The 19,502-nt window shown below is 41.7% G+C and overlaps 1 protein-coding gene across 7 annotated transcripts in view; it reads left to right on the top strand.

Annotated features, from left to right (window-relative positions):
* Positions 1-19,502, top strand: part of LOC126642037 (sodium channel protein type 5 subunit alpha-like) — a 214,699-nt gene that overhangs the window by 85,340 nt on the left and 109,857 nt on the right. For 6 of the 7 annotated variants that reach the window (XM_050319342.1, XM_050319334.1, XM_050319325.1 and 3 more), the window contains exons 9-12: positions 7,763-7,904; positions 9,581-9,778; positions 13,659-13,832; positions 16,248-16,649. In XM_050319342.1, coding sequence (XP_050175299.1) covers positions 7,763-7,904; positions 9,581-9,778; positions 13,659-13,832; positions 16,248-16,649 — 916 coding nt within the window. The remainder of the gene's footprint in view (positions 1-7,762; positions 7,905-9,580; positions 9,779-13,658; positions 13,833-16,247; positions 16,650-19,502) is intronic. The other variant, XM_050319351.1, reaches the window with a different exon arrangement.

Below are 19,502 nucleotides of genomic sequence, written 5' to 3'. Positions count from 1 at the left end.
CATAAAACTGCATCAGATGCCTGTTTTCTTAGTGTCCCTGAGTACCAAAAGCAGTGTTTCTGTGGTAGGTTCTCCACGTCACGTCACTGTCAGCATACTCGCACAGTGATGCAGCACTTTGACCTCTCTGAGCTGTAGTAACATTCCTTTGCCTTTATACATCCTCCATGCAGTGATTTAAAGTCCCTTGCAAAGGCTTATCACCCTCGAGGGTAGAGAAGAAACATGCACCGTACTGAGGGAGCAGCACTGCTACCAAATACCTCCACCACTGCTACTGCAGCTCTCACCCAGACCTTGGCAGGCAGACAGAATGTGTGTATCCACCAGAACATGTCAAACAACATCCAGCAATCCAACCCCAACTGCTCTGGAAACTAGGGAGCTGCACCAGGGAATAGTGCACCCAGTTGATTCTGTTATCCTGCTGCTGGCAATCAGGAGCCTTGCAGCTCTGAGTTTTCTGAACTTAAATCTGTATTATTTTTACTGTTGTTGTTGTTATTACTTCTTTTCTTGATATGAGAAGGCCCCAGATTCAGGTGTGTATTGTTAGGTACTCGACAATTAGGGTGAGAAGAGCCCCCTTGGCTTGGAAATTTGGTGTTTCAGAGTGGGGTAAAGATGGTGCTCAGGTTTTTTAGTTGCATATATACACTCCTGGGGTGCAACAAGAATGGGTAAGGTCAGGAGAAACTTCTGGTTGCAAGTTGTCTTGAGACTAGCCGACTTTGTCAGGAAGGTCTGCCAGTGTTTAACTTGCTGCATGAATGGATCCATCACAGGAAAATGGGATATTGGGATTTTTGGCGAGCTCCTGGTGGGACTGGCATGGTCACAACCCTCACCAAATGCAGTCTGATTGGGGTACAGCTGGCTGACAGATGGGAGAGGCTGTAAAGGTTGCTTGAGTGAGAAAGGGCACACCATTTCCAAATGCGTCCTCTTCAGATGTCACCAAAACAAGGGTATTTTGGAAAGAATTTAGTGAGTAACTGCTAGAGCTAAAAGCATAATTACACTCCAGGTTATCAAGCAACGTTAGCGAATTGATTTCAAACCTTCAGGCTATACAGCACACCTTAAATGAATTTAACTGGATCCTGATGTGAATCACACAAACTTTTCCATCTACTCTGTATTGGTTTTACAGCAGCAGCAGAATGAGGAAGGTTTGCCCATGGTGAGAAAGCCTCTCACTTGAGTATGTAAACAAACTGAAAGCAATTATAACACCTCAAAGGTGCTGCAGGGGCCATGAACGTACCTTGAAGTACTATACAGGCTTAGGCACAATAATAACAGTCCCCACTCTTAGGGATCAGTGGTGTATTTGGAAGATCATGTCTCTGGACAAACAGCCGCAGTAGGGATTAAATCCAAATCCACTCAATTCTTAAGAAGGGGTAATATTACCTCTTAGTCAAAGCTGTAATAAGCTCATCAGCCACATGAGAAAAGCAGACTTACTAGAGGCTACAGTCTTCATTAAGCAGTAATCTACTATTATGTTTATGATCATAAATTACTGCCCTACATTTTGTTTGACGGGTTACACAGAAGATCCGGTGTCTGGCCACTGGGTTGAGTCAGAAGAAATGAGAGCTTGTTTGCCTTGCTGCAGCATGAGGTCCAAAAAAGCCACATTGCAGCAGAGGGAGTTCTTCCTCTCACTGCCTGCGTGCCTGCATGGAGGGCTCTGATGTCACAGGCTGGAACCTCTGGTTTTCCATCTGCATGAGCAAGTAGCCAGTGGGGGAGTCTGAAACTTATCCTGGACACAAGTCAGCAGCATGCACAGGTCAGTGGGTGCTCTGAGCCTGTGAGCAAGCCTGCTCACGGGCACCTCCTTCTCTTTTCTCTTCCAGCTTCAACTGCTGGTTGATGTTGCTCTTTATTCTGAGCTTTTCTTCTCTTCTTCATCATCCCTTTTTTTTCCCCCCCCCTGCAGCACTTAGTTGAATTTTCTTGCACTTCCGTCATTCCAGACAATTGGCACCCCTTCCCTTTTAAAAATGCCCTTCAAATTCTCTCTGGCCTTTAGATGCTTGGAGTGAGAGCTGCTGGGGGCTCCTAGTCAGACCTATCCATGCCACTGAAAGTCAGATTTTGGCTTTTAGATGGTAATTAGTGGGGAATTGTAATTCAGATTCTCTAACCATGATTAGTCTTTAATATAGAAAAAAAAAAATTAAAAGAGTAGGGTAAGGAGAGCAACCTGTGACTTTCAGGCACACCAAGCATCCACTGACAGCAATGGCTTTGGCTGGGGTGCTGCTGCCTTTTGGACCCTTTCTCCTACATTCCCAGTTCATCTTACAACATTCATTTTCATAAATATTGTCCTGTTTCAGAATGGGTAGTTTCATCTTGCCAGGTAGAAGCAAATGCCCAGTCCAAGGATGTTTGTCTGTTCCCCACAGCCACTGCATAGAATGCACTCCTGGTTTGGCTGCTGCTCTCCTCCCTCAAAGCCAAGGGAAGGGAGAAAATATGGAAAATGCAGAGAAAAATACTCAGGTCTATGGCCTAAGGGAAATGTAAGCCCCTCTTTTGTGGCCTGGGGACTTTAGCAGGAAGAGGCAGGTTGAGGAAGACCTGAATGTGCACATCATGGAGGACACAGGCATTGTCTGTCCTTCAAAGCCTGCTGAGCTTTGAAACCCCAGAATGAGGTTTCCATTTCCAACCATCATGTCCATTCCCCTGGAATTAGCCCTGTGTCAAAGGCATCAGCTGTAAGTTTTTCAGCTTGATTTCTGCATTCTTAATCTGTGACCTAAGCACAAACACTAAGGGGCCCTTACCAAAATACGGGTTTGGTTTTTTCTAATTTTTACTGTATCTATGGTATATGTGCTTTATCTCCCATTACTGCTTCTTTAGTGAACAATTTGGTGTAGCAAGCCACAGTGTCCCTTCATAACCTAAACCCAAGGACAGTGCAGCCTTCCCCTCACAGAGGTCGTAGCTGACATGAGCAGCCGTTTGATGCTGAGTCCTGGTCGCACATGGACAACCCTCCCTGTATTTTCAGGATTTGAATGTTACAATCCAGTGCACTGTTGCTTTACGAATCTTCTTTTATTGCCTAACCCTGTTGGCCACTACAGCCTGGATCAGCAGGTTGCTTGGCTTGCCTAGATTAAACTCTTGAGACAGCGCATTTTGTAATTATGCCCCTCAGCTACAACTCTCTGGCATTCCCAGCCTGTGTTATTTAAACCAAAGCTGTTTCTTATGTCCTTTAATTTCCTGTACCAATGCCAGCTTACAATGGTGATTACAGCCTGATGGATAGGTAGGTAGACTGCTGCTTTTAACTTTTCTGAATCAATGACACTAATTTTATTGTGATCAATTGAACAGCATCCTGTGACGCTCCTGTGGAGGATGGTATATTTCTGTGGCTTGTTGTTGCTGCCCATCCCTGTGCATCAGAGGAGAGTACAATCCTCTGAAATGCTTCCCTGAGGTAAAAGAAACTAAGGAGTTTGCTAAAAAATCCAAAGGGATAGGCTTAATATTCTACATCGAAGATAGTTCAGTAAAATCTAAGACTCCTTAAAAAATCCTCAGAGGAAATGGTGTCAGTTGCAGAATAATATTCTCATGTGAGAGTCTTACACTTAAATTTCTGTAGTGTTTTTCTGGGAAGCAGTATTTTGTTTTCCTCTCAGTGTTTTTAACACGTTCCCATACCCTGTGGGTTATCGCTTCTGTTGGCTATGAAAGAGGGTGAGCAAGAACGAGGAGTTGACAACTGGGATATTCTGTCTCAAGTGCCCAGTTGCTGTAAGAAGGATGTAAACTACCATTAACAGCATTTTTGAGCTGGGGTTCATGCTTTTTGTGCTGCAGCTCCTCATCTGAATGCTCTTAAAACCGAACATAATATTAGAGAAGCGTTTTGTCCTGGATTCAGCTGGGATAGAGTTAATTTTCTCCCTAGTAGCTGGTACAGTGCTGTGTTTTGGATTTAGGATGAGAATGATGTTGATAACACACTGATGTTTTCAGTTGTTGCTAAGTAGTGTTTCTACTAGGTGAAAGACTTTTCAGCTTCTCATGCTCTGCCAGTAAGGAGGCTGGGGGGGCACAAGAAGCTGGGAGGGGACACAGCCAGGATAGCTGACCCCAACTGGGCAGAGGAATATTCCATACCATAAGAAGTCGTGCTCAATTTATAAACTGTGAGGAAAACCAGCCAGGGGAGCACTGCTTGGGCATTAGCTGGGCATTGATCAGCAAAAGGTGATTGTGCATCACTTGTATATTCTAATTATTTCATTACTCTCATTATTGATATTATTATTACCATCTTTATTATTTTGTTCCTTTTCTGTCCCATTAAACTGTCTTTATGTCAGCCCACGAGATTTCTCACTGTTACTCTTCCAATTTTCTCCCCCATCCCGCTGGGGCAGGGTTGGGTGAGCAGCTCTGTGGGGTTTAGTCACCATGTGGGGTTAAACCATGACACGTGTACGCTCACTGTGGAGTCGGACAGATCTTTGCACACCAGCAATCTACTGTGAGTGGAAAAGGTTTTTTTAAGACATGTAAAGGCAGAATGAAAAAATACTAATTGTATTATAAGCAGAAAATATTAATCTGAGCTACCAGTGTTCACTTTCACAGTCAGAAGGGTGGTATCTCCATGTCCTAGGGCTTTCCAAACAGTTGTGCTAAAGTGCTTTGAGCAGTTGTTTGAATGTTCTCCTGCATCAAAACAGTTTCCCTAAAAAGCAACATTGGCAGTGAACCCAAGAGTGACTTTGTAGCCTCTGATCTGCACCAAGAGATTCCTGTGAAAATACAACTGCAGTGTTCCTAATATCCACTTTCCTTCAGACTTTACTGTTCAAAATGGTGAAGAAATTTAGAAGAAATTCTCTCTCTCATTAATATTAATAGAAAAATTTCCATTTTGACTAAGATTTTAGGCAACTTCTGCTAGATGAAGCCTGAGTTCCAAATGACTACCCTGGCTAAGTTTAGGTTCACCAGTAAAGTAACCACCATCAAGTTTCTCACAGCTGTACTCAGGTGTTTTAGCCATTAATAATAACATTAAAATATGAGTGATGAGACCAGTTCAGTGGAGCCACTTGGGATTGGCCTTTTGTGGGAGACTAAAGAAAGGGCTGTCCACCTCTGGACGTGGTCACTGAGCTTCCAGCCAAGCACAATCTGTGAGTGCAGTCCTTTTCCCATGGCAAAGAGAATGAGCCTTACAAAAATTTTCATGTCCTGTATCGACACGATGTCTTAGCGCAGAACAAGCGGGAAGGGTTTCCTTCCAGAGAGCCCAGAGAATCCATTTCCCAGAGCTCTTGAACAGTGTGAGCAGCACGTCATGGGCAATGAAGGCTGTTTGCAGCAGCAGATCAGAGGCAGAAATCTCATGTGTCTACGGCAGAGAGTGACAGCAGATGCTGCCTTTGGGAGAGAGGAGATTTAGTGAAAAGGCTGCCTCAAAAAAGGACATGGGTGTACAAGAGAGATTCAGTGTGCATCTGCATATTTTATGCAGAAAAAGCTGACATTTCTGCGTTTTATTATCTTCTAACTTAGTAATGTTACTGTAATTTTTATTCAAATGTGGCTTTTATTGGGAAACAATAGGTAGTCAAAGTAGGAAAGATCTAGAAGGAAGCATTTCCAGACTGGCAGGGAAAAAATTAGAATTGGCTCTCTTTTGCTTTCTGTGTGAGATACAACTGTTATTATCTAAATTCTCAACTGAGATAAGCTAACTTGGCTCTGTCCTAAGGTGACAGAATCACTTATTATACTCTCACTTGTGTGTTACATTTCATTCACTAAACATCAGCTGTTCATTTTTTATTGCTTATTCTGAAAACTATTGTAAACAAGGATCTGACACATTTTGCAGTGCTTCAGCACTCCCTTTATCAGTGTTCAAAGCAGATTTACTTTAAAATTTGTGCTTGACTACTGATATTAAGATTATTAAAGTATTGTTGAATGTCTAATATTTGTGGCAGACACCAAAGATTTGTGTAACTTCAGAATCTATAGCAATGTATTCTCATCTCAACATGTAATACAAGGTTGCTATCCTGTGCTGTAAAAATTTTAAATTATATAAGGATCAAATTTATATATTTTAAAGAAAAAGAACATTGATTATCACACTGAGAAGACACACTTTGTTTTCTCAGGGGTCTTTTTTTTTTTTTGGTGGCATTTTAAAAATTACTTTGCATTATTTGTATTGCTGCTCTGCATTTCAAATTGTGGCAATATTCTGCTTTGGTAAAAAATACCAGTTATTGAGAAGCTCTAGGGAGCTTTGCCAGGAGAAAATAAAGCTAAAAGCTGTACATATTGGACACACTCTACATGACTGGTGACATGTATAAGGTGGTTGGATATCACCATAATCACCCTACATGAAGGCAGTTTAGAAAACCTTGATTCCTCCATCTGACAGCCAGAACATCAAGCTCCCTACATGCCAGGACAGAGGGTATTGCTCTGGTCTCATGGCTCTGCCTGGAAGTTGGTGCCTCTCGGTGTCTCTGCTCTCTGACAAAGTGCTTTCACAATCCCTCTTGTTCCAGCCATCCCTATTTGTGTCAGCTGGAATTTTCACCAGATTTCACCAGATTTCACTTCTATCTGAAGGATAAGCAGACCATCCTGTAAGTTCTGCTGAGATCTGCTTCTCCAGATAGTTAGATGCTGCCCACCTAACAAATTCCCAAATACCACAGGGCCCCAGTATGCTGGCAACATCCTTGATCCAATAAACGCTTCCTAGGATACAGAAGTAATCCTTTGCATACTACTCCATGTCTTCAGTTTCTGAGGGATCATATTTTGTCTCTGGAGAACAGCTTGTGATATGCAAGAGGTGTGGGGTTTCTGACTAATTGTGTTTCACGGTTCTGGGGGAGAGAATGGCACACTGACCTGGGGTCTCTCCTACCTTGTGTTTCACTTGGTGATGCAGTTCAGTACTTACACAGCATCACTGAGAGCAGTCTTTATCTCTTCTGGCATATGGGGCTAGAAAATTACTTGTAAAGAGCCTCTAAGGTTAATGAGAGCCAGTGAAATTCATGCTATCTTCATGCAATTTAATACAGTAATCTGCAAGACACACAAGGAAAGCTTTTTGCTGGCAGAAATAGAAAAAATGTCATGACCCCAGACTGCAGCGGTGAGTGGAACAAAAGGGCTGGGTTTCTTAGATTAAAGATTTAATCCTTGCAGGGGGGTGAGTGTAAGGTCAGACACAGTAAGCAATCGGGAAGGTGCTCAGATAGCACATGCTGGTGTTTCCAGCCTGTGTCAGACTACATAACCAGAAAAGCAGTTCACCATCCCAGTATTACCCACAACTGTAACAGGAGACACCAATTATGTGATTCTTAATTAGAAGTAAGTGCCAAGAGAAACCATAGTTAAACACTTAAGTCCTGCTTAGGTACTAATTCCATTCTATGCCAAATATGTGAAGTGCTAGATGCTCATTTGCCATTGCAGGTTATGCTGTGGTTAATATTTTCCAGTTTATCCTTTCAAAGGAAAAATAAGACTGGCAAAGATCTTTGGTATTGAGAAGTAGCATCGAAATACCTGTTTCCTGTATTTTTATCCAGTGAAGGAATTTACCACCTGTGATCTGTGCTCTTAACAAAGAGCACACTGTATGTTTGCCTGGAAATCAGCTTCTCCATGTTGAAGCCATCTAAGACGTATTTCATAGATTGTATTTCATGTTTTGCAGCACATGCCCTGAGGGGTATATATGTCTGAAGGCTGGGGAAAATCCTGACCATGGTTACACAAGCTTTGACACTTTTGGCTGGGCCTTTCTCTCTTTGTTCCGTCTTATGACTCAAGATTGTTGGGAGCGTCTTTACCAACAGGTATGGTGTTAATTTATTACTGTTAAAAATTATAAATAAACACACCATCTTTTATGGTGACATATCTAATAATTAAAGACAAGACACAATTGCTGGTTATTAAGTAAACTGTGCTCTGAGTGTGTGTTTTGGAGAAGAACCATCAATTGTTACAGTTGACTTGTTTTCTTAAGAGTGATGATATCAAACGACATTAGACTGCTTATTTGGGGAAATTGGGGAGAAGTGGTACTGAGAGAAAGACACTTTGAATGACTAATTCTCCTGAGTATAAATGAAGTTCACTGCTTGAGAAAGATCACCACATCATCACTTGATGATTTTTTGATGGATGGTGTAACACAAACTAATCTTTTGAATCCAGCTCAAAAAAAGGGCTAGAGGAGCACCTGTGTACTTGGCATAACTGGTTTTGCAAGGCACAGTAATGAACACAAATTCAGCAAATGGCAAGGCTGCCTGGTACACGTCAGTTCTCCCTGCTGCAAGCTCTTCATCATGGACACCTGACAGACAGGGGCACAAATAGGGTCAGAGTCAACCTAGGGTCACGTTGCAAGGTGGTCTGCGAGTAAATGCTCATTTTAGCACACGTTTCCTGGAATGTATGCCAGCTCTGAAGAACTGAATATCCTAGTTTGGCACTGAATGACATACTCTGTCCATGAAACCACTGAAGATTTACTGCCGCATCTCAAAATCGCCCAAACTGGAAAATGATCATAAAGAAATCAAGAGATGGTGCTGACAGAACTACTCCAAAGGTACTGAGGTAGACATAGTTGAAGATTTTGGGGCCTTCAGCTTCACATACAGCCAGTTATACAATTTCACTTCAGGGAAATGTAAAACAATTAAAATGAAGATTCTTTAAACAACCGTATTCGCTTGACACAGAGCTGTGTGTACAACTCTGGGAGACAGAAACTGTCAGGGCAAATAAGGATGAACATCTCTCCCTTTTATTATTTGACCTTATAAAATCACACAGTGTTTTCTATCAGTAAATATCAAGTCACTGACCATGGAACATATCTGTTACACATCTGTTACATATAAGCTTGGCCTGTTCCCCTAAACTCCAGTTATTCCAATCAATATGGTGAAGAACCAGGGAATACAATCAATGGAACCCAAGGTTTGGTTCCTCTTGTCCTGAGGCAGATGTCTAAATAGTGTTCAGATGAGTTGCACCCTAAAAATATGTTTTTCTCCCCACTAACTGCAAAGAACCCAGACTGTGGGCATCTGAAGAGATACAACATGAATCCCATGGTTTCTGTGCACTGGACAAAAACAGATTGAGCTGTGGGGGGCAATTTTTCACTGCAGCTGATTGTAAGATTATCTATTCTAAAAGGAAACCAGCAGAGATGTTTGGCAAAGGAGGGAAGCATTCTTCTTTTAGAAATTATTTCACTGCAAGGCACATAATTTTTGACCAAGGTATAAATATTTATCAGCGAGAAGATTATTTCCTTGGACGTGGTTGTCATTTCTCATCAAAGGGTTTCTGCTTGAGCTATTAAAAAAGACTAGATTCAATTATATTGTAAATATAAGCATTTTTTAAAAAAGTTATTAAAAAGATAATATTTTGTCTTTTAAGAAAGCATTTTTTTCTTTTAAAGAACATTGTAAACAAGTGATTAATTATTTTACTTCTGCGCTTACAGACTCTCAGATCTGCTGGGAAGATCTACATGCTTTTTTTTATGCTGGTCATCTTTCTGGGTTCATTTTATCTGGTCAACCTGATTCTGGCTGTTGTGGCCATGGCATATGAAGAGCAGAACCAAGCCACTATTGCTGAAACAGAAGAGAAGGAAAGAAAGTTTCGGGAAGCCATGGAGATGTTAAAGAAAGAGCAGGAGGTCAGTGAACTACGTGACATGATTAGCCTTGGGTAACTTGAACAGATGGTAACTCGAGATTCAAGTTCTCTTTATTTTACATTTACCTGATAACCAAAGTAAGAGTTTGCTTGAAAGCAGCTTAATGTTTATTGTACTGGACAGAATTATTACTGTTTTTTATGAAAGAAAAATGAGGGTTCTCGCTGTTAGGACTGGGGTCATTTAGGGTTTACATATCCAGAGTTGTACTGATTTAACCACACTATATATGCTGGCAGAGAAATTTATGTTGTGTGGCACGTAAGATGTTTTAATAATGGTAAAACTACCTGGGCATTTGAGCATAAACCAGCTATTTTGGTAGCTCAGCCACAGCACCAGATGAACTTTCTTCCACCACCACTTTAGCACAACTTAATTTCCTGACTCATTCAACCTGCCAATTGTTTGATAATGAAAATAAAGAGGTAGGATAACCTCTTTGAGTCACCTACAGTTTCATTCCTGAGAAAGTAAACAGGCAGACCTTGAGGTTCAGCTTTGAAAATTATGCAAGGGGTATGGATTTAATGTTTATGTCGTACGTTTAAACAAGTCAGGGAGGCCAAATGGTGGATGTAGCCTTATAGCCTTAATAACACTACTTAATTTTCATGTGGTTTGTGAAGGGTAGAAAGCCTTTATTAAACAGTGGAAGAGAACATTTTAGGTGCTGTGAACCAGAAGACAATAAGAAATTCAGTCTGAAATAACACGTAGCACTGTAGCACAGAGAAATAAATCCTTGATACACAATATAAACTAATATACATAATTTTCTTTTGAGTACATATGGTTTCAGGGCCTAATCCAAAGCCCATTTAAATCCTCAGAAAGAAAATAGAAAATGCAGTTCTCTCTTGACAATGTGCTACTAGAGGCTTATGCATCATTTAAGTCCTTTTAAATATCCTCTTTGATAGTTTAAGTAATAGGTAAATGCAATTTAGTCCATGTAGGGGCACTTTGAACAGAGTAACTCTCTGCCATAACCTAAGGGAGCAAACTGAGCTCCAACTCATACTTATTTTATACAAATTTTCATGTGTTTTGACTCCAGCTGAGCTCTTCCTCATAACAGTCAACTTTGGTAGCCCCAACTATAATTAAAGGTATTTAAGAATTTCCTTTTGAAGGCTTTGATTTCAGCTAAACCTGTATGTACACAAAAAAAGGAACATTAAGCCCTGAAAGTCGAAATGTGGCAAAAGAAAGGTTGCTCCTGAAAACCTGAATTGTTCCCATTTGTTTATATGCTTTATAATATAGCCTTTTCTTCAGCCAGACATTTCTCATTTTTCCTGTACCCTGTTCAGCACAAAGGGTGGACAGTGCATGACTCAAGAGCATCTCTTTGCTTTCTCATCATTTGTTCTGTTGCCTTAGGCCACCTCGAGCAGACTTCCCAACTTAGGCAGTCAGAGCCTGCTTCGAAGAGGAAGTGACTAACATCCTCAGAGGTTCTTCAGTGCCTCTTGTCACTGCTCAGGCTCCATCAGCTTCAAAAATACTCACTTGTGTTTGTAATACTCCTGCAATATTTTCCTAATTTTATGGAAAGGAAATTTAGGAGTAGAGTGACTTGGATCTACCATGTTTGCTAATGAAGTCTAGTAAATATGGCAAATCAACTCTTGGCATCTCAAATTAAATATTTTGAAGAAGAGGTCCTTGCCAGACATGTCTGGTCCCACACACCTTTCCTGCTCTTTGAGCTGTTACAGTGGGTTATTGGTTGTAGTGCCTGAGGGACAGGGCATGGTCCAACCACAGGAACCCAACCAGAAAGGATGGATAGGCAGGACACAGGGACGTCCTCAAGGGCAGGCTGGATGGAGCAGTGAGTAAACTGGTCTAGTGGAAGCTGCCCCTGCCTGTGCTAGGGGTGTTGAACAAGATGATCTCTAAGGTCCCTTCCAACCCAAACAGTACTATGATTCTGTGATCCTCCACTCCCTGAGGAACAATTTAGTCCAAATCCTTTTTCTAATAACTGAGAGAGGTGCACAGCGCAGAACAGCTCCACCTAACCAATAGGTAAAAAAATGCTAAGAAACAGAAAATTAGCTTATTTTGCAGTATGAGTACAGCATGCTTAGTAGCACAACCAGCAATATTTTCTGCATCAACAAAATATGACAGCAATGAGAAAGGAAAAAAATAAAACTCTTCAGTCCAGCTTCTACGCTGTGCAGTATAAAGAGAGCAGAAATATAATTCATAGACCTGCTTGGGGACTATCAGTCAATTTATACAATTGGTCTAACACATTCCTAAATCTGAGCTTAACACCAAAAGACTTGCTGAATCTTTATGAAGAGAAAGCACTTCAGCATAGCAATTAAATTGACTCAAACAAAAAAACCCAAAACAAAACAAACAAACAAAAAAAACACCAACCCCCCCAAAAAAAACCCCAAAACAAAACAAACAACAAAAAAACCAAACACACACACAAAAAAAAACACACCTAAAAAACAACCTAGACCAGTGTCTGAGCCCTCCTCCTCTCTGCTCTAAGCAGCCTTGCTTATGAAAGATATTTCCCACAGGAATTAAGTTTTGTTGTGCTCTCAGCTTGATAGAGCTACCGCTACTCCTTGAAATACATGATTGATTCTTTACACGGCTGTTAAGTGCCTTCACTTTCCTTGGACTGATGCCTGTGGGAGGAAGGGAGTATTTTGCAGCGGAGAGATGATTGCCTGTTTGATTCTAGTGGCTTACAGACAATAGCACTGAGGATTCATCCGTTTCTCCTGTTCTGGGCAACCTGGAGAGGCTTTTTTTTAACAATTCACTGTCTTTAGGTATTTCAGCTGGGGGCTTTGCAAATGGGCTTGTCTCCAGGCCACTGATGTGGCTACCACTGATTCCTCCAGCACCTCCAAACCTGACCCGGTGCTTTGTGCTCAGAGCATCCCCCCCCACCCCTCCCAGCTCCTCCCGCCTGCGCCCGGGACGGGGACCCAGCACGTTGGTGTGAGCTGTGGCTTCCTCCCTGCTCCTATCGATCCTTCCCCCTGGATGCTCCTTTGCTCCCAAGGCTGTGTCTTTGTGCGCTCAGGCTCTCTCTCTCGGCTTCTGCAGGGTTGGTAGCTTTGTTATCGCCCTCCTCCTGCAGCGATGCCCCCCGACAGCCGGCACAGCGCGGGAGCACACGGCAAAGCGAAGTCCACCTTATCTCCGCTTGAGCCCGTGGTTTTCTCTTTGCATCTCTGATCGCAGCTGCCTGTGCTGCTGCCCGGGATAAGTGTTTACAGAAACGTGCCAGCTGAATTGCCTGGCTGTTCCAGGCATCCCTCTGTGATAGCGAGGGGGGGGAAAAAATCCCAGCTTGGCCGCCCTCCTGCCCAGCCCTCTCGCTTCAAGGGGCTGAAGTCCCAGGGGACTTTAATCAGAGGTTCCCCAGCTTGAGGGTGTTTTTTTTTTTTTGCCTGGCACCAGAAATGTTACTCCAGAGATGTGTGCACGTTGTAAACCTGCACATGTGTGCACACAGGCTGTTCCTTCGTGGAGTGTCAAAGGGTCCCATGTGTGAGCTCTACATAACCATTATTTTGTGCATCCACTCCTAATGCTCCACCACAGGATCCAGGAGACAGACCTGCACGTGTGCATTTTTACTAGGAACCTGTCTCACTTGTTGTTTATTTTCCAGTGGCTAAATGTAGAGGTAAGAAACAGATAAAGACTGGATCCAGCCACGTGAGATAAAGTTAATAATCTCCTGAAACTTTTAATGTATCTCCTATGCAACCTGAAAATTTAAAATAAATTGTTGAGGAGTGTAAGTAGTAGTTTCTCACTGAAATCCTTAAATATTAATTTTTATGCCTTCTGCCATCTTCTGATTTAGGCACTCGCTGCTAAAGGAATTGATTCAATGTCACTTAGTTCATTGGAAATGTCACCCAAAAGTGGGAAAGAAAAAAGAAATAAGCGAAAGAAAAAGAAATCTTTGGGGGCAGATGAGTATGTGGAAGACCAGAAGAATCCCAACTGTGATTACGACGATGGTCAGAGAAGGATGGTAAGCCATGGTCTGAAACATCATTTGTTCCACACTTTGCTGGACAGGCCAGACTCTGAACAGGGAGTTAAAGCTGAAACTTTCAGAAGAATCAGGTATTTGATATCATGACTGATATTAACACAGCAGATACTACAGATGGGCTGTGTTAGAACAGTGGAAGGAAATGTATTGCCACTTTATTTTCAAAATTAATTAAAAATGCCCATTAAACATTTTTACAAACCTAGTTTTTCAATTTTTTTTTTTTTTTTTTTTTTTTGGCTTCAAGATTGCCCACAGTCTGGTTTATTTTCTCAGTTTAATTTCATTCATCATATTATATCTATCCTATCCCTACTAGAGAGGAAAAATTCTTAGAAGAAACCTACAAAGCTTAAAAAGAAAAGAGGAGAGAAGAAAAGGAGGAAAGTTGTCTCTGAGGGCTTTTTAAATGCTACACAAAGACGTTATTAACATTTTTATATTCCTTTGCTAGTTGCCTTCAAGTCAAAACTTTGTGGCACTTGTTTCTACTTTCTATTGCAGGGAAGAATAACAGTGAGACTGTTGTTAAATAGGGTTTTATGTAAATGTTCCTGACATGCATGAATATGAATCTGAACATGCTGTATGTATCAAATGATCATAAATAGCTCCAGATAATTTGTCTTTGTTTGACTGAGGGCAAAGTTTAAATGGGTTTGTTTTGTTTTTTGAATAGCCATGTAATAGGCTAAGTCTTTTCATATTTTTTTTGTCAGTGAATTTAGGGATACTTGGCAGCCATAAAAAGCTCATAGAAAACATGTAATTGATGTAAGCAAATGTGACCAATCAATGACTCCCCAGCTCACAAAATTTACCCAGAGCTGGATTTCTGTTAATGACATGCATTTTTTTAACCTAACATTTTCTGATATTGTCTCATTGGTCGAGAGGTCGCGTAACCAATTACACATTTGTTAAAGCTAGAGCTTCACTTTTAGCTTCATTCTGAATGGGGTTTCGAGACACCACGTGCCAGAATGGCCATGGATTGGAGCTTTGCATTGCCAGTTTATTTCTTAGATTAATATTTTCTTGTTTTCACTTTTCCCCCCTGGATGTCATATGCATGAGAAACATGGGAGACACATTTCAAAGCTTATAGTAAATCTTCTCTGCAAGGCTGTGTCTGGCATGGTTGGAGGGAATAAGGCTGAGTCATCATTCAGATGCTATCTGAGCAGCTGGAAGTGTGTTGCCATCAGAAATCAGTCTCAACAACTGTGCCATCGAAACCCAGGCATGGATTTTTGACCAGTTAAAATTTGGTAGCAGTCCAAATGGGTTGTTTTTAGTTAGAAAGGGCCTGGGTTTTGTACTCCTACTTGTACCAGTGTCACTAAATAGCATCATTATGTAACTCAGTGGTGTGAGCTACAGCACAAAATTAAATCAGGCTTCATTTGGTTTGTCTGGTTTCTGGGTGCTGTGGTGATCTGACATCTCTTCCTATGTACTTGGCTCATGGGAAAGTTCTGAAGAAGCTGAAAATTCTGTACAGGCCATAAAATCAAAAATATGTTCTGCCTAAATTCTCTTACTCGGATAATTTCCTCTTCAGATAAGCGAGAAGGGGATAGACTTGAATTCCTTACACATTTTCTGAACATCCTTTTTACTCTGCCAGATTTTAGGTGTGTTTAGTCCTTGGCTACATCTTGCTGGTGCTCTGGCAGAGTTGCAGTCTCACTAACTGACGTCAGAGTGGATCATCAAGGCTGATATTTGAGTGAGGGAGACTGCTGTGTACTGAGGTTACCTATCCCTTAAGCAACCATGTGCATTGAGATAATAATTTTACAAACTAATAAATCATATCCCTCTTCTTGCCCTTGGTTTGTTTAGTTGTTGTTTTTTTTTTTTTCCTTTTATCACCTTCTTCCGTCGTATTCTGCTTCTTCTTCTTCCCTCTTCTTCTCATTTTCCCTGCAGTTCATTTCCAGCCCTATTTCTTTATCTCTTCTTCTCCCACTACACTGTTCCTTCCCTAGCTGTTATGAAGATGTGTGATAATGCAGTAGATTGGAGCTGGATCCCCTTCCCTGCTCCTGTCTTCCACTCCTTGTGATGCCTTCCCAGGTCCTTTGGCACTTATCATTTTGGGGGGAGTAGATGCAAAGGAAGTATCACTCCATGAGCTGAATGCCACCTTGACCCTTCCTATATCAGTACCTCTTTAACTGTCAAGTATTAGAGAAATACCTGATGGTTAGGAATGATTGTTCAACCTCCTAACTTTGCGGAGGCTGAACACGTGTAATTAAGTCTTTCTCTGAAGCATTTGATTTAAAGTGGGACTTACTGCTCTCCCCAGAACTTCCTCGCTCCTGAAAACGTGTTGCAAAATGTTGTTTCTCTTTCCCCTTTTTCCTTTCTGGGGGTTTCTAGACTCTCCTTGGCATTAGTTATGGTCCCAGCGCAAACTTGGTGAAGCGCAGAACCAGCCACGGAAGCGTATTCAGTTTCCGACTCCGTGGCAGAGACACTTGCTCCGAAACAGATTTTGCCGATGATGAGATCAGCATCGCTGGGGAAAATGAAAGCCACCGGGGCTCTCTCTTAATTCCAAGATCTGGGAGGCGTCCGAGCGTGCAAAGTCAAGTGAGCCATAGTTCTCACCCTGCCACTCCCAACTACACCCAGACGGGCAAAAGGAACAGCTCAGTGGATTGCAATGGTGTGGTTTCCCTGATAGGAGGAGGCATCGGGGCACTCAACCCAGACCCTACTTCTCCTGCAGGGTTACTGCTCCCCCCAGTTATTATGGAAAAGCCTGGGACAGGCGACCTGGTGAGTACTTTCTGACTTTTGTATATGATTCACGCTCTTGTTTCCTTCTAAATGTTGTTGGAGTTTGCTGTAATATATTTACACAATATGGAGAGAAACCCAGGCCCACCATTCCAGGCAGGGTGGGAAGACAAGTGGGAAGACACATAGTAATGTGTATCTAGTGCCATATCAGAGAGGTTCATACCTTCTGGTGAGACTTACTCTTCAGAGCTGGCTGGAGGCAAATACCTAAATCTTGGGCTTGACATGAATTTTCTTTGCTTGAAGGCACACTTATAAAATTGGTTTCTTTTGACTTTTGAATACCTGACATGGTGGATAGAAGATTATGTTTTTTAAATGATTGGATGGGAGTCTTACCATCTTGAGACTGCATTTTTTCTCACTGGTTACTCTCTGTTTGCATCTGACCTCTGGTCACCTGTCGGGCCAGTTGTGGAGGGCTTTTTCTACAGTCCAAAGGTTGTTCCCAGAAGGATTTAGCATCCATTTCAAATAACACCCAGGAAATACGAGCAACAGGCTTCAGGCTTTTTTGAGAGTGCCAGGATTCTTGTTATGAAGCACTACTGCTGCAAAGCATTTAATAAAACTGTGAATACAATTAGAAAGACTGGTGCCATCAGGAGACCCAAGAATTAATTCACTTTAAAAACCATGAGATCTTTTTTTTTAGAAATAGCTACAACACAAGCGGAGTAATTTGGACAGGTTTCTAGTTTGAGATGGTGGGATTTTATCTCTTTTATGTAATCCACATTGAGGCTCATCACTCTCAGAAGTCTTTAAAGCAGTGGAGGTCTCTACCATAGTCAGTGTGTGCAAGACTTATTCCATCTTAGTGAACAAAAATGGATCAGAATAATCTCTCTCCCTGGAAGTGCCTCGTTCTGTTGACTTTAGCCACATGCCTTAAGTCAGGTGAGATAAAGACCACTCAGAGTAACAAGGTGCCAAAAACAGGTTACATTGCTGGGGAAAAAAAAAGCAAATGTGATTATAACATGTATTAGACAAGGTATCTCCTGAAGAGAAAGGTGAGTGAGATGGATCCCAGCCATGGTGTCAGATTATCAGTAAATTGGGAAGTAGCTTTTTTCTTTAGAGCCAAGCAGCTTCTTTTCTTTCAAGCTTAGGAGTGATGTTTTTTTCCTCACCTATCTGGGCATTCCCTGTAGTCCTGCAAATAGACTCTCACACATGAGAGGAGGGGCCGTGCTGCGCGTGGGAAACTGGTTGGTGTGAGAATTATCTATTTTGTTGACAGTTTTGAGGCTGTTGCTGCTTTTTTGGATGTTCACACCTTAGTTCATTTAGGACTGTGGTAATCCCACTTTTATTCTCTGTGGACAACCAGTCCTGAGACAGGTCTCTAGAGAGCTGAGCAGCAGAAACACTCTTCGTAGATAAGGAAGTTTTATTGGATTTAGCTTGGTGCAAAAAAAAAAAAACCAACCTGCTGTGTATTTGTGGAATTGAGGAAGAAAGTTTGTGCATCTGTTTGAAAAAAAATAAAAATCTGAACCAAAGTCAAAAGACCTCAGTAGATGAATAGAGGGTGTCCCCCTTGTCTCTGTAAGGAAAGCAGCTCTGCAGGCTGCTGAGGCTGTCCCAGCTGTCAGAAAAAACTTGAGCAAAGCATGAGAGCACTCAACCTTTCACAGAAAATATCGGTATTTTAGAGGATTGGTTCCTGAGGTGACAGGGAGGCTTTAAGCTCTGTTGGTATTTATTTTCATTTGTCAGCTTCCTGCCTTTGGAAAAAAAAAAAAATGTTGGAAATTGAATGGCCCAGGTGGGTGAGCTCACTTGGCAGTGCCCTGGACATCTAGGAAATAACACCCAGGCACTATAGTAACAGATGCTCATTCAGTGTTGCAATGTGAAGGATGTTGTGTCTTCTGCAGAACAGGTTTGGTATCTAATCTATCCAGAATATGTGAGCTGGAGTTAAAAGCTAATTGGCAAGAAGCCCACTGCTGTACAGATGTATTCACTACAGGAATCATAAGTGCTGGGCACAAACGTGCAGCCTCAGCTGTGGCACAGGCAAAAAAGAAATAGCAAATCCAACACCTCAGCGTGCCTGGAGATAAATCAACATGTTTCTGGGCTTTGTGTTTGATTGTTTTCACCTTTTTCATGGTAAAATCTGAAGTTCGAGTTTGTTCTCTATTAGCAGGTCTGGCTTCTTTTTATACTTTCTTGATATGTTTGGGGAAGTAAAACAAAGATGTTGCAGGGTGAAATTGCAGTTACCTCATTAACCCCACTGACCCTTCTGCTTTTATTTATTTTGGATGAGAGTAAGCCTATGGTGAAAAAAAGCCCACTTGGGCTATCTGTTGTATCTTTCATGAACAAGAAACAAAGGTCCAGTCCATGAAAAGGCATCACTGTAATATGGGTTAAGCCCTGCTTGCAGCTTCCTGAGGTGTAAGTGTGGATTCACTCATGCAAACACAATATCTGGGTTGATGGAGCTGAAAAAATATGATTTACAGCATGAGTTTTTGAGGATGCATTTGTTTAGGTCACTCTGTGATGCTCAGTAGTATTAGTCTTATTGCTGCTAAGTGGGGAGATTGCTGAATTCTGGTTTGGGGAAAGCTCAGAAGAGCACTTCTTATTTAAAAGGCAGAGTAAACATTGAAGAAGAACTGACCATCTCTGGTTTTAACTTTCCAACCTGCTACCCTTAAGTAGACCATAGCTGTAACAAATGATTTCGAAGTGGGTCCTCCTAAGGTTTCTCAGGGAAAGCACTAACAGTCACCAGCCACTTTTAAGCATTTTAGCCTGACCAGTTTTAGCAATATTCAACCTGAAGAGTTTACCCCAGGCAAAGTG

Source organism: Myiozetetes cayanensis, unplaced genomic scaffold (genome assembly GCF_022539395.1).
Source record: "Myiozetetes cayanensis isolate MyiCay16 unplaced genomic scaffold, myiCay2020 scf1, whole genome shotgun sequence".
Classification (NCBI taxonomy): Eukaryota; Metazoa; Chordata; class Aves; order Passeriformes; family Tyrannidae; genus Myiozetetes; species Myiozetetes cayanensis.
Note: the sequence above shows the minus strand (reverse complement) of the source record. Positions and strands in the feature narration are given on the sequence as shown.